At 40.3% G+C, this 14,324-nt stretch overlaps 1 protein-coding gene across 5 annotated transcripts in view; it reads right to left on the reverse strand.

The window, feature by feature from the left end:
- Nucleotides 1–14,324, reverse strand: part of Fam172a (family with sequence similarity 172 member A) — a 456,488-nt gene that overhangs the window by 129,243 nt on the left and 312,921 nt on the right. For all 5 annotated transcript variants that reach the window (XM_041663254.1, XM_041663252.1, XM_041663256.1 and 2 more), the window contains one exon: nt 10,100–10,184. In XM_041663254.1, coding sequence (XP_041519188.1) covers nt 10,100–10,184 — 85 coding nt within the window. The remainder of the gene's footprint in view (nt 1–10,099; nt 10,185–14,324) is intronic.

The following is a 14,324-nucleotide window of genomic DNA, read 5'->3' on the forward strand; positions in this document are numbered from 1 at the left end:
TTAAGAATATCTGTACCAGGAAGCTCATCTTCTTCCTTGGTATCTGCTCACAGACATTCTCATGTATTCTGAGAGAACATCTGGCCTTTGAAAGGAAAGAAGTCTCAAGAGAATGAAGCATGACTCTCTGCTAATCTGGAATTTGCTGTCCTATGTCTGTCTCCTCAGTAAGTCAAAGTGGTCTGGAGTCTGGGGGCTTCTAGGGGAAGACCCTGCTGCCAGTGGGGTGTGAGGAAGTATGTGTGCTTTGGACAAATGTGTGCTGTGATATGTGTATATATGAGTTATGCATTAGTTTATTATTGCTATAATGAATAAACTTTACCATACACTATTTTTTAATTTTATAAATACATACATTTACTTTTTGTCATATCAAAAGAAAAAAACAAGGCTCTTCTATTAGTTTGGAAGTAGGTACATGTTCAGATATATAATAATTTCTTAACGTGGCAGAGTACTACTTAATAAAAGTACTAGTCGTTGTATTTTATAAATTAAGAAATTCTGTGAGTGTTGTATGTGTGTGCATATGCTCCTGTTTCTGTGTATGTGTGTATATATGTGTGTTTTGCATACTTTTGCATGTGGAGGTCAGAGGTGAATGTTGGCTGTCTTTCTCAACTGCTTGTACTTTATTTTTTGAGATAGGGTTTCTCATCAAGTTCTCATTGAGTTTGCCAATAGGGATAGGCTGGCTAACAAGCCAGCTTCAGGACTCTGCCTGTCCTCATGCCCCATTACTGGGATTACAGATGTACTGCATGCCCAGCTTCTGTATGAAGTGTCAGACACTGTCTGAACACAGGGCTCTTCTTGACTGACACCCATCTTACCAACTGAGTTACTGCTCAAGCCTAAGAACTGAAGTTACAGAAAACAACTTGATCCAGTTCAGATTATGCCATGTGGTTGTCCAGCCTCCTACAAACTAGCTGGTGTATGTTCACTTCACTCAGCAGCACAACATTTTGAATAGCTGGGTGAAATACGCACAGCTGAAGGAGATATGAGCAGACACTTTGGATAGAAATACTAGTGCAGAGTCTCAAAGACTCTCTCCACATCAATTTTCACACGTGCAAACTTAAGTCACTGATGAAATTATATCTTAAAGTTTATAAATAGAAGTAATTTCCTTTTGGAAAAAATGATATTTTAAGAAATGTGATGAAATAAAAACTAAAAATTATATTCCATCTTTCAGCACGCTAATAACCAACTTTGAATATCTTAGGATTCTGTAAGTAGGAAATATCGGTACTATGTACACTGGCTAATGGTCACGTGGGATTTTCATTTTAGAATCAAGGATGACTGACTTTACATGCTCTCTGACTTTCACCAGGCAGGTAAGCAGGAGCAGGAAGGTACACTGGGGAAGAAACAGATTTGGGGCTGTGGGATGCACAGGCCACAGTCCAAGAGAAATGAAAGACACATGGACCCATTCAAACCACACAGGAAGGGTAGAGAAGATAGATGTGTAGGCTATGGGGCCAGGGGCTTTTATGGGCTGGGACAACCAAGAATTTCTAGGTTGGAAGACTGAAAGTCAGGGCCAATTTAATCTTCCTGACAATTATAACTAATTTTAAAGAACACATAAAAATTCTTATTATTCAGTTATTTATCCAAAAGAATTCTTTTTGTAAAAGATTTATTTATGTATTATGTATACAACATTCTGCCTCGATGTATGCCCGCAGGCCAGAGGAGGGCGCCAGATCTCATTACAGATGGTTGTGAGCCACCATGTGGTTGCTGAGAATTGAACTCAGGACCTCTGGAAGAGCAGCCAGTGCTCTTAACCTCTGAGCCATCTCTCCAGACCCCAAAAGAATTCTAAAGATAATCGATTTTGACATTTTCATCTTTAAAGAGGAGATTTTAGTCAAAGGAAAGTTGCCACCTTTACTAAAGGCCCAGTTCTTTGAAGGTTGCTTCACAAGTTGTTTTAGAAAGCTGAAAACAACAACAACAAATGTTGTGGCTATTTAATTTATTTTTTTAAAAGTGAGATTTCAGAAGTGAGACTACTTATCTTCACTGTGATAAAAATTAGAGAGCACCACACCTGACTATATAGATGAGAAACATATTTAGATAAGTTTCTTAAACTTATTCTCTTCGATGATTTCCTCACAATTCCAGATTCTAGTTATTTCTAATGAAGGATTCATTGAACACATAATTCTTGGGGATCACTCAGAACACTCATGCCTCACATTCAGTACAATTATAACAGCAGAAATCAAGGAACAGGGAAAGCAAACGATGAGTAAGAGCCACAAGGCCAGTTCCACAACAACAACTGCCCGAGCAGTACTGTCAGCTAACAGATTAGAGTATACCCTTTGAGTGGAGGGAGGATGCTATAACACTTTAGTGGGTGCACAGTAAAACTGATACAGCGTCACACATGCCAATAGGTCTTGAATTTTATGACCTAATTAGCTAGAGATGTATCCAAAACTGTAACAGACAGCTTGACTACACATTTTGCATGATACCACTTTGCAGAGGCAATTACTGTTGAGATTTCATGCTATTTTTAGAAAGGAAGTGATTATTTACTAATAAAAAGAGGTGAATTTTGGCATGTCATTTCTTCAAGACATATTTTCAGCCATATAGCAAAGTAAATATTTAGTACAAACAATTAATATGGTCTATGAAGAAAAATTAGGGTTACAGAAGCAGGTTGTCACCAATTCACATTTACCTATTAACTGCTAACATTCCACTTGGTGTTTATGTATCTTGGCAGTTAGGCGCATTTTAATCAATGGTCCACTTCTACTTATAAGTTAAGAAATCTTCATCTCAATGCACTTCAGTTTCTGTTTCCATTCTTAGATCACAAGACAGCTACTACTTTTTTCTTTTCCTCCTCTTTACATTATATGATTATCTTTCTATCAGTATTTGGAATGAATTGAAACGCTAAAGAAAAACCTGTCCAAACCACTGTAGGGGTGAGAACCAGAATGGATAAGGGTCTTGGAGGGCATATGCAATGTGCGTGGGTACCGAGCGAGTACTCAGATCTCCCTGAAGAGTATGTAGACAGTGTTGGAACTACAGAAGGCTGTCTCCCAGGTGCCTGGCACAACATCTACATGCATGTAGGGTCCGAGTGTTTGGGTCATGCAGTAGGATCTGCTCACCTTTGGATGCTATCAACTTTATGACCAGAGCACAGACTGCTTCAGGAACAGTGGCCAAACTATTATAATTTCTGGTAACCATGCTCTATGATAGCCATGAATTTCAGAAGATTGGTAAAGCAGGTCTGAGGGAAAAGCTGATATTTTCTAGGACTCGGAAGAAAAGATAACTGAGAGAAAATATTTGTCACCTCAGAGGTTTAAGGATCTCTGTGTAAGCAAGCACCTGTGCAGCAGGGGGAGGGAGGCAGGACTGAGGAATGTCCTAGGAATGCCAGTAACCTTCTTCACTAGGCCTTTCTGGCTGCGCATTCAATGTTCATACTCTCTCTTTTATGCAGACAGTTCAGGCCCTCTCTTCCTGCTTTGTATTCCCTCCGACCACTAAAGAAAGCTATATACTTTTCTTTTTTTTTCCATAAGAAGCAGATTTTAATTTCACTAAATTAATGTCACACTTACTTTGGGCACATGTCAGGGCAGGCAAGGAGATTTTTATCACTTAGACCCCTCTAGGTAGAAGCTGGGAAATGGAAGGCATTTTCCTTAATGAGTTCTCAAGATGGTTGGAAAGATAAAATGGGAAGATAATTTGGCCTGAAAAAGATCACAAACCAATGTGTCAGCAGGTGCCAGATGCCACACTGGAGACTGGGGGGGGGCTGTGGTGAGGCAGGAGGAGGAGCCCTGGGTGACCCTGGCAACCATGCAAATTAAGGGTTTAACCTAGGGATAAAGACAGTAGCTGCTCCTAGGTATCAAACCCGGGATGAAGAAAGCTATATACTTTTCTATCTCATCCATTTTCCAAATTTATCCATTCTAATTCAGCACAGGATCCCCAGCACCAGAGGCAGTGCCCAGTACCTGGTGCCTAGTATACACTGGCTGAGTGGACCCACAAGGACCGTGGAGTATGCTGAGAGCGGGCGTGGAGAAGAAGGAAAGCTCACCAGCCTTGACCAACAGTTCCAGGAAGAACTACTTTGACAAAGAGCATCCTGTCAGCATTGTGGCAGCAGAAGCCAGCTGTGCCAGACTCCCAAGTCAGAAGATAGCAGTGCTTGATATTGATAGCACAGCCTCCATTCAAACATTCACAGCTTCCTGCCCTCTTACCCTGAAAGTGCTGCCTCATACACAGCAAAGTTTACCATTCACCGTGTACCGTATGAGAGCACCTCATTTTAGCTTTACTTCTTGTCTCTTCCGGTGTTTATCACCTTAGATTTCTTTGTCCTTCTTGTTTTAACTCCAAGGGAAAAGACAGTTAAGGGAAACTCTGCTGACTGTTCTGTTTTCGGCTCCAGAACAGTACCCAGAACTAAGTGTTTAATATATTAAAGACTGATGTGGGATTTCCCTCTGTATGCTGTGATTACCACTAATTAATAAAGAACTGCTTTGAACCTGTGGCAGAGCAGAACAGAACTAGGCAAGGAAAGCTAGGCTGAATGCTGGGAGAAAGAGGGTAGAGTCAGAGAGAAGCCATGTAGCCCTCCAGAGACAGATGCTGGAACTTTACCCAGTAAGCCATAGCCTCGTGGCGATACACAGATTACTAGAAATGGGTTAAATTAAGATGTATGAGTTAGCCAGGAATATACTTAAGCTATTGACCAAACAGTATTGCAATTAATATGGTTTCTGTGTGATTATTTCAGAGATGAGCAGTTAGGAAGAAACAACCAACCTCCTACTACAGAAGACTGGACAGATGCATACTGCTGAGTATATATAAAAATCTCCTTTTGCTTTGAGCAAGACTATTGTCATGATGCCCAGGCTGTCTAGGTTATCTGAGAGCTAGGTATTCCAGTCTGGCCTTGGACTTGGGGTTGTCCTGCTGCTGTATTTGGCAGGAAATCTCCTAAATTTGTTGGACTCAAATCCATATGAAGATTCCACAGAGTAGCAAGTTTTGTTCTTAGAAAAACAAAAATCTGGCAAGAAAGCAGCTGAATAATTTAGATGACAGTGCACACGTGAGAAAAATGAAAACATGCTTTACTGGGTGGGAGGGGGCAAAGTCTAACAGGGGAGTGGGATGAGGAGGGAAGGAGGGGTGCAAACATGATTTTTGGTGAGTTTTTAAATGTCTTTCTAAAGAACTGCCCTGCAGGCCCACGGTATCAGAAGGTAAGCCTCATAAGGCTTTACCCTAAATAAGTACATGATGGCGTTTTTGCATAGAGGATAGTGACCACCAGAGTTGAAGTTGAAATTTGCAATATTAACTATCTCTGCCTGTGGAGTGAATCATACCCTAAACAATATTTATCACCTCAGTTTCTGTGGGTCAGAAATCTAAGCACAGTTTAGCTGAATGATCTTGCATGGGATTTCTCAAGAGGCAACAATCAACCCGGGGCTGCAGCTGACTCATGGCTCAACTTGGGGAGAATCCTCTTGCAAAGTCACTCACGTGGCAGCCGCAGACCTCAAGTCCTTATTGGCTTTTTCCCAGAGACACCAGTTCTTTCCCATGCCAGTCTCTCCACAGAGTAGTTTGTAGCACAGCGGCTGGTTTTCAGCAGAGTGAGCAGGAAGAGGCAAGGGGGAGCATGAGGTGTGCCAGCACTCCATGGCCTCACCATGTTCCCTGCTGTCACTCAGTTGTGATGCCTGTTAGGTAGCAGCGACTGGTGGAGCTGAAACAGTGTGTCATCTAAGCCAGTGTTTAATAAGCAGCCATTTATTTTGCTCTGAGAATGAAGGAATAGAAGTGGGACTAACTTCTGTTACCCTTAGTGACTTACTAATAAAACAGCTGTTTCCCACTTCTGTGACTTCAGGCTCTTTCTGCTCTGCTCTAAGGTCTTGGTTCCAAAAAAAAGGAGTATTTCATTGGTACCACAATAAGAATGCTACAGAAATGAGAATTGAAACCAACATCTTTCCACTGTGATCTTCCGATGCTCCTGAAGCAACAGGGAATGAATGCTGCTACTCTCTTCTTTGAATGACAGATCTTTATTTCCAAATGAAAACTGAGCTGCCCTGACATGGTGAGTAAGGAAAAATTATCTGTGTGTTGTTTGAAGGAAAACAGTCCTCACAGGCTTATGTAAATACTTGGTTCCCAGTTAGTGGAACTGTTTGGGCAGGATCAGGAGGTGTGTCACTGGGAGTAGGCTATGAAACTTCAAAGGACTGTACCGTTACAGTTCTTTGTCTCCCCACTCCTCTTTATGCCTTCTACTTGAGTATCAAGATGTAAGATCTCAGCTGTTTCTTCTACCATGCCTTTGCTCTATCATCATGGGCTCTAGCTCTCTGAAATTGTAAGCCCCAAATAAATACTTTCTTTTAGGAGTGGCCTTGGTCATGGAGCTTTATCAAAACAGAATAGAAAAGAAATTCTCTAGGCTGCCTGTTAGTACTTCCTGGAATTATTTTCAATAGGAGTTTATAAAACACTAATTCAAGCAGGATTGCTTATGGTCCAGACCTTCCAGGAACACAGGGATGGGTCATTTCAATAGGTGAAGAATCTTAACCAAATGAATGTTAATAGGGTGCTGAATTCATCATAGAAGAAAGCTATAAATACCAGCTATAATTACATGAACAGTTTCAAAAATTAAGAAACTAAGAATATTTCTTATTTTGATATTTATGGATGCATATCACACACATATGTATGTATGTATGTATGTATGTATGCATGAATGCATGCATGCATGTATGTGAATCACAGGCTAGCTGGAATTCACTACTCCTACTTGAGGACTAACCAATCTGGTCTTGAACTTGTGGTAATCATCCCCCTAAGTTAAGTAATAGAGTCACAGATGTGAGCCATCACTCTCTACTTGACTGTGTAGTAAGAAGGTGCACATGAGTGTGAAACTAGACATTTGACTAGGTTGAAATACATTTTTCAAAATTCTTTTTCCTATGCTTATTATTAAGAAGGTACATAAGGGTGTGTGTGTGTGTGTGTGTGTGTGTGTGTGTGTGTGTGTGTGTGTTTGGGGGTGGGAGTGAGACACGGATTTGTAAGCTGCAGAGTAGGACCCACTTCTTACATATACATATGGACACTTATCTTTTGGGTTCATCTTAGGGTGTAAAGAAGTAGCAAGAACTGCTCTTGTTCTTCCTTCCCTTGAATTTCCCTTCAGTATCTCTGATGACTGAAAAGAGGATGTATTATTTAAGACTATGATAAAGGACATAGGATTCTATAGGACATATATACAGCATACAACAGAGACAATAAGAGGTAAACTCAGTCCATCTTTGTGGACTCCAGCTCTTGCTTATGAGTTCTAGCCAATTTTTATTCTTTTCTACTTTACATCTAATATCCATAATTGTTTGTTTTGGATATTAAAATCCCAGTATCAAATAAAAATTTTTGTCCTTGTAAAACCTGTTTAACTAGCTCTAGTCAAATACCAGTAAAGGAAAAAAAATCCTGTCATCTATACTGATAAAATAATGGGTCTTCATTCTCTCTGTATTCCAGACTTCTGAATCCAGCTGCTCACTACAACTTACTTGTAACCCCTAAATCATAGACAGAGTTACACAAATTTGAATAATTGTTTCAATAAGACTCTACTCTGCCTTCTTGTTTCAGTTTTAATGTCATAAAAAAAAGGAGGACTTTTCTCTACTAGGCCCAAGTTGTTGCCAAGGGCCATGGCTGTATCTGTGGTCCAGCTACAGCTGGGGTCAGTGAGGATGTCTGTGGCCTGTGTCACCTCGGGAGGCTCTAGGAACCATGCAAGATGAAATCAGAGGCCCATGTTGAGCTTGCCACATCCTTCGCTGGCCACTACACCAAGAGAGCTAGCCCCTGCACGCTGGAGAGATGGCTGCCACCCCTCACCACAGGCTAGCATGAAAGGACCCCGAGGGCATGCATGTAGGGGAGCTGATTCTACCCAGTAGCCCAAGGTGGGTGGCCCCAGGGGCCTGGACTGACCAGCTTGGCTACTATCCAGGCCCACAGAAGGGCCTTGAGTTGACCCACCCTAGTGTCTACCCATGTATGACTGATTGGAGCTGGTGAAAAGACTGATCCTGTGGAATGATACCCAAAAGATCTCTAAGACTAGTGACAGACACAAGATATCCCAGAGGAGTTCTGGTTAGGATCCAGTGATGATGGTGTACTAGAAACCATATGCCTTGTATTGTTTATCATACAATCCTCCATTGCCACCAGGACGAATGACTAGGTGTTGGAGAAGGTGGAGAGAAGGAGATGCAAAGAAACTTTTCTTTTGTGGATTTTGTAGTGGGATTTTTATGTTTGTTTGTTTTATGTATTTTTTTTTTTGCTTTTGCTTTTGTTTGCTTGATTGCTTACTTTGATTTGTTTCCTTATAGGGGATGTGGAAGGGATGAGGGGAGGACAAGGGTGACTGGAGGAGAATGGTATTGGGCTGCATGATGTGAAACTACCAAAGAGTCAAAAAAGAAGTTATTTAAAAATCATACCAGAAAAAGTAGACTTTTCATGGACTACCGAGTGTCATATTTTTCTCATTTTTGTGTTTTGACTTCACAATTTCAAATGATTGCCCAGAAATGGCACTATGGTACTTTCTAATTAATATTCCTTATCTCAAGAAAATTATGAAACGCCTTATAGAGAAATATATATGTAAGCTGTGCCCAGGCATGAATTACAGTGCTGTTGGGCATGAATTTGAACATAATGAGTAAACAATACATGTGATATGATGTGTGTTTAAGTAGAAACACATATAAACTAGGAGCTTGCATTGACTGGGTGATAAAGAGATGACCAGAAGCTCACAAGAAACTAACTCTGCCTTTTCCTAGGAGTACTAAGTCAGTGTTTGCAAATTCTGTGATTTCCAGCAGAAAGCCACCACGAGCAACAATAACAGGTTGCATAGTATCCATAAACAAATATATCGCAGCATAGGTATCTCACCATAGTTTTATTTCTCTTATTAAACCTCGAGTCACAAACCTAAAATATTTAGCTATGGTAACAGTGAGGCTCAGTTAAAGTTTATGTGCTAATGGTAATGATAGTTAGCTATAAAGAGCACTTCACCACCTAGAATTTGAACTCGCCACTGAATGGTCACCTTCATAAAACAAACACACTCACTTGGTGGTTAGCTGTCATCGGTGACTGAGACATGGACTAGGCTGTGTTCTGAATTGCTGCTCATTTTCCAGCATTCAGACTCACAGCAAGTGAGCGGTTCTCACTAGTTCTCACTAGATACACTGCTCACTCTGTGTTTTCATAAAAATTACTGGGAGCTGCAAAAGCAAAACCAAGAAAGCAATGGCCAACGTAACAGCACTTTCTTGACCTAGGTGCTCAGAAACAAACCCTTTAGGCAGGCAATGGATGCCTTCCTCACACATCCCAGAGTCCAGCTGCTCCTGGCCGTCTAACTGTTTCACTGCCTTGCTTTCAGTAGGCAACACATGCTTGCGTTTACCAACTCTCAACATCTTCAGATCCTCTTTGTCTCGGTTCCTTCCACTGCTGGTTTTCCCCCCATGGGATACGACCTTGCACATCTTCCTACATCCAAATCCTACCTTACACAGAAGGTCCAATGAAATTTTTTGCATAAAAATAATTTTTCTCTAGATGACATGATTGCCTGAAATATGGGATTGGTACTTAGAGACAACCGTCTTACTGAGGTTTTAAATGGCTACTGAGTTCTTGTCTTTTAGGCATAGTCTCACCTGCCTAAGAAACTATCAGTTATTCTTGAAGTCTTCAGCCATCATATTACTAAGTATGTTGATAAGCATTATAAGCTACCTAAACAATTTGAGCAAGTGTTTTAGACAAATGTGATATGTTATGAATAATATGAGATAGAACAACATATTTAATTTATGAAACAGAATTTTCATCAAAGCAGCATTTTTTTCCCTGTAGAGCACACTTCACACTTCCACCGGGCACATACCTGCAGAGACTCGGGGACAGTCAGGCAGCATGGACTCCACTGATGTGTCCAGTGGTTCTGAGCTGGAGACCCAGTTGCAGCAGTTCTGCAACGTAACAGATACAATGTTGATCACATAAGTTCTGCAGTGTAACAGATACAATGTTGATCACATAGGTTCTGCAGTGTAACAGATACAACGTTGATCACGTAGAATTGAAAGGAAAACTACATTTTTAGGTTGAAGAGGTAAATTTATCCTATAAAATAAATCACTAGAAGTGTATTTATATTCCGTCAATTAAAAATATTTTTCATACATAAACAGTCACTAATTTTTAAGGACTGTGGAAAAATTTACATTTTCTAATTCAACAAAAAAAATTTGTGTTGATGCTAAGATACATAATCTGCAAAGTATAATCTAATCTATTTCTAAGAAAAGTTAGATGTGAAGGAAAAAAGCCTCAAATCTGGCCCATACTTCCTTTGAATTTTTACTCTGGATCCACATCAATTAAGGGTATATTAAAATTACACACGAACACAGCCTGGTGAGCTGGAGCGGTGACAGAGGACACAAAACTTCACTCTTAATGCTCACTCTCTCAGATAACAAACATTCGCAACTCAGATAAATAAATAACATTCCATTTCTTTTATAAACGTAAGCATATATCTAAATTCTGGTGGAAAAGATGTGATTATATAGTTTTAAAGGTATTCACAACACAGATAAACACACACAAAGAATTTCCACAGACAGATTCTATTTTAACAGAAGCCCTCCCATCAATCATGCTGGTGAAACGGGTGACCGCTATCCTGGTAAATAGTGTGTATTGTGCATTTTAGATGCTTGCTGCCTTGGCTGTGCACCATGGAATCCGTTCGCACTGAGGAAGGGTCCTTGACTGGTAGATCAAGTGTCTTATTGTATTTCCTTAATTCATTCTGTCTGGAAGAAGATGTCAGCTGTGTTGCAGTGAAGAGAAAATTTCAAAGGCCCCAGTCCCCACCAATAAAGGCTGAGGAATGGCTTTTGAATAGATTTGTCAAGGCAACCCTACTGTTCTGGGACCAGAGAGAGCAGGGATAACATAAAGGAAGGGTTTGCTGTATGAGATTACAGACTCAAGCTCACAAAGCAAGGCAGATTTTTCTAAGAAACAGTAGATCAATGAAACTATTGAACTGTGTTGGGAAAAAAACCATGAAAACAAACACATCTAGTAATGTTCTTAAATGCTTTCACTCTCTTTATAATTAAAAGATAAAATTTCGTATTTTTCATGTCTGACAAACGCCTGATGGTTGAAATGGAGATAAGTTCTATAATACGCACTTCTCATCTTAATTAGCAGCTAAACATAAAATTACACAAGGTAAGAGAAGCAGAAATTATAAAAGAAATAGGGTTTTAGAAGATAGTTCGTACACTGGAAATAAGAAAAATTAATATTACCATTGATAGACTAGCACATCAGAGAATTTGAGATAATGCAGACGATTAGCACACAATTAGCCATCTTTTATATACAATGTGACACTCGCTTGTAAGAAATAAGTATTCTCCGAAGCAGTGTCAAGATATGTAAATGAATGATTTGTTTTATCATTCATCATGGCCTCTAATAAATTCAAAAATCATGACTTCTATAGGTTCTAAAATTAGGCTCCCAGTGATACAGGGGGATAGCTTCAATGAAGAATGACTTTCTCTTTTTCTCCGCTTCTCTTCAACAATTCAGTCTCTTCAATGACAGCAATTAGCACTGCCAACAGACAGGCAGCGATTAGGTATATATTTTAATTATTATTCATCCTACTAGTGCCTCCAAATCTGATGAAAGTTGGCTATCACCCAGGCGATACGGATCACCTGCACCTCACATGTGCAGAACTGTGCCTCACCCAGTTTTCTAGTGTTAATAGAAGAGATGGCACATTATAATCTGTAGACAATTAGTCATCTTTCTAAAATGACTTTTAAAAGCTGACTCAAACTTTTGTCCATTTTTTAAAAACAGATCACTGCTGGCTCAAATGTTGAAAGAGAAATACAAACTGCCACTTTATGACTCTGAGATTTCAGTTCCATCTCCCACATGATGAAAGCTTTCATCTCTCCTGCAAAATCAGGACAGGGAAGAGGCCTATAGCTAAACGTGAAGATGTCAAATGTCTTGTGCAACAGCAAGTACCTATGCAGGATCGGAAAGGATGAAAACCAAGCTTGAGGGGTGTGTGTGCACATGTGAGTGTGCACATGTGTGTGTGCCATCTGTGTGTGCCATCTGTGTGTGTCATTCTGCATGTTGCATTTAAGTTTTACTAAGAAAAGTATAGAGAAAGCAAGTAAAACAAGTTAAAAATGTTTGCAATATAAAAACGTGAAATAAAATGACACAGGCTTTGAAATTTGTAAGCTAAGACGTACAGAGATTACTCATGAATTTAACCTGCTTGAACCGTATCTTCTCACATGTACCTCCCTGAGATGTGTTCCTATTGTCTAAAACCAAATTTATGTTCAAGTTGTTCTAATGCTTATCTCCCCCTCTCCCTAAGTCCCCAATCGGCCCCTACTCCTGTTCTTCACAGGGGATGGGGAATCCTGGGTGGCCACAAACTAGGAAAACTACCTGAATTTCAGACACAGTAATATTAGCTTCCAAGATCTTACTCTCTGGTGCACAGAATACTCAAGAAAGTGAGTTAGAGCAGAGGCACCAACAGTGCTATGCTAAGATTCAGATGTGACACCCTAAGCAAAGACAGAAGTCCTTGGCCAGAGGCAAGATAATGGAATGGATCACTTAACTAGCATGTGTGTGTCCACAGGAGAAAATGAACGTAGCATAATGAATGCTTACAAAAGTTAAGTGTTTCAGTGTAAAAGGTTTCTTTTGCCAAGATTATGATCTTGCAGATCTTTGTGGCTGTAAATTTTCCTTTGGAAAATCCATAGCGCGGGGACTAGTAACAGGAACATAAGGGCCTGTTAGCCACAGTGCAGAGTGACATGCTTTGACTTGTACCAAGGGTGGACAACATTTGTGCAGACATGGAATTAATTTTTGTCTTTATCTTGTTTAATTTTAAATTTAATTTTGTGTGTGTGTGCATGCATGTGCATGGACTGCAAGTGTAGGCCTTTTAAGAGTTGGTTTGCTCTTTCCACCTTGGAATCTGGTGATTGAGGTCAGGACGTCAGATTCGTGTAGCAAGTTCTTGTATCCACTGAGCCATCTTGTCATGAAATGGATTTGAAAGTTAAAAAAATGTGTGTGTGTGTGTGTGTGTGTGTGTGTGTGTGTGTGTGATGTGTATGCAGGTTTCCACAGAGGCCAGAAAGTACTAGATATACTGGATAGAGCTGGAACCATAGCTAGTTGTAGCTGCTTTGAATGGCTGAACCATCTCTCCATCCCAATACAGAGGTGAAGGTGGAGAGGGTAGACAAAGGAAAATCTGTGTGTGTCTGTGTGACTACGATCAAAACATAATAAGATAATAAGATGCTAGTAAAAAGACTGTAGAATTTGGTATGTTACATCTGAAAAGAAAAGAAGATAAGAGCTAACTGTGCAAGATATTAGAGAAGCTTGATTTATTGGTTGAGTTTAGGTTTTGATTTCTGTTTATTATACTTGCACGCATTGTAATTATGGTCTTAAAGACTAATCTTTAATATGGAGGCTTTGTGCCTTAAACATGATCATGTACCATAACCAGGTTATGTTTCTAGGGCCTTGTGGTGGTTTGAAATGAAATGGAAATGGCCCCCCAAAAGGAGTGGCACTGTTCAGAGGTGTGGCTGTCACTGTGGGGGAGGACTTTGAGGTCTTCTGTGCTCAGACTGCTCCTAGTCTTACAGACTACTTCCCGTTGCTGTAGGACTCTCAGCTCCTTCTTTAGCACCATTATCACCTGCACACCATGCTCCCAGTCATGATGAAAATGGACTAAACCTCTGAAACTCTAAGAAGCTAGCTCAATCAGATGTTCTCCTTTATAGGAGGTGCATGGTCACGGTGTCTCCTCACAGCAACAGAAACCCTGACTAAGACAGGCCTACAGTCAGAGTCAGAGGGTATCAGGGAGGGTATACATGAACTGTATTGCTGGCTTGGCGACAGACTTTCAAGTCAGGGCATATCACACCCTCAGCATCAACAGTACGAGAACCTCACAAGTGCCTTTAAGGTCCCTTAACACACTTTTGAGCCCTCCTTGTGGCTTA

This window comes from Microtus oregoni, unplaced genomic scaffold (genome assembly GCF_018167655.1).
Source record: "Microtus oregoni isolate MIOR12 unplaced genomic scaffold, Mior012 000014F_ref0000157, whole genome shotgun sequence".
Classification (NCBI taxonomy): Eukaryota; Metazoa; Chordata; class Mammalia; order Rodentia; family Cricetidae; genus Microtus; species Microtus oregoni.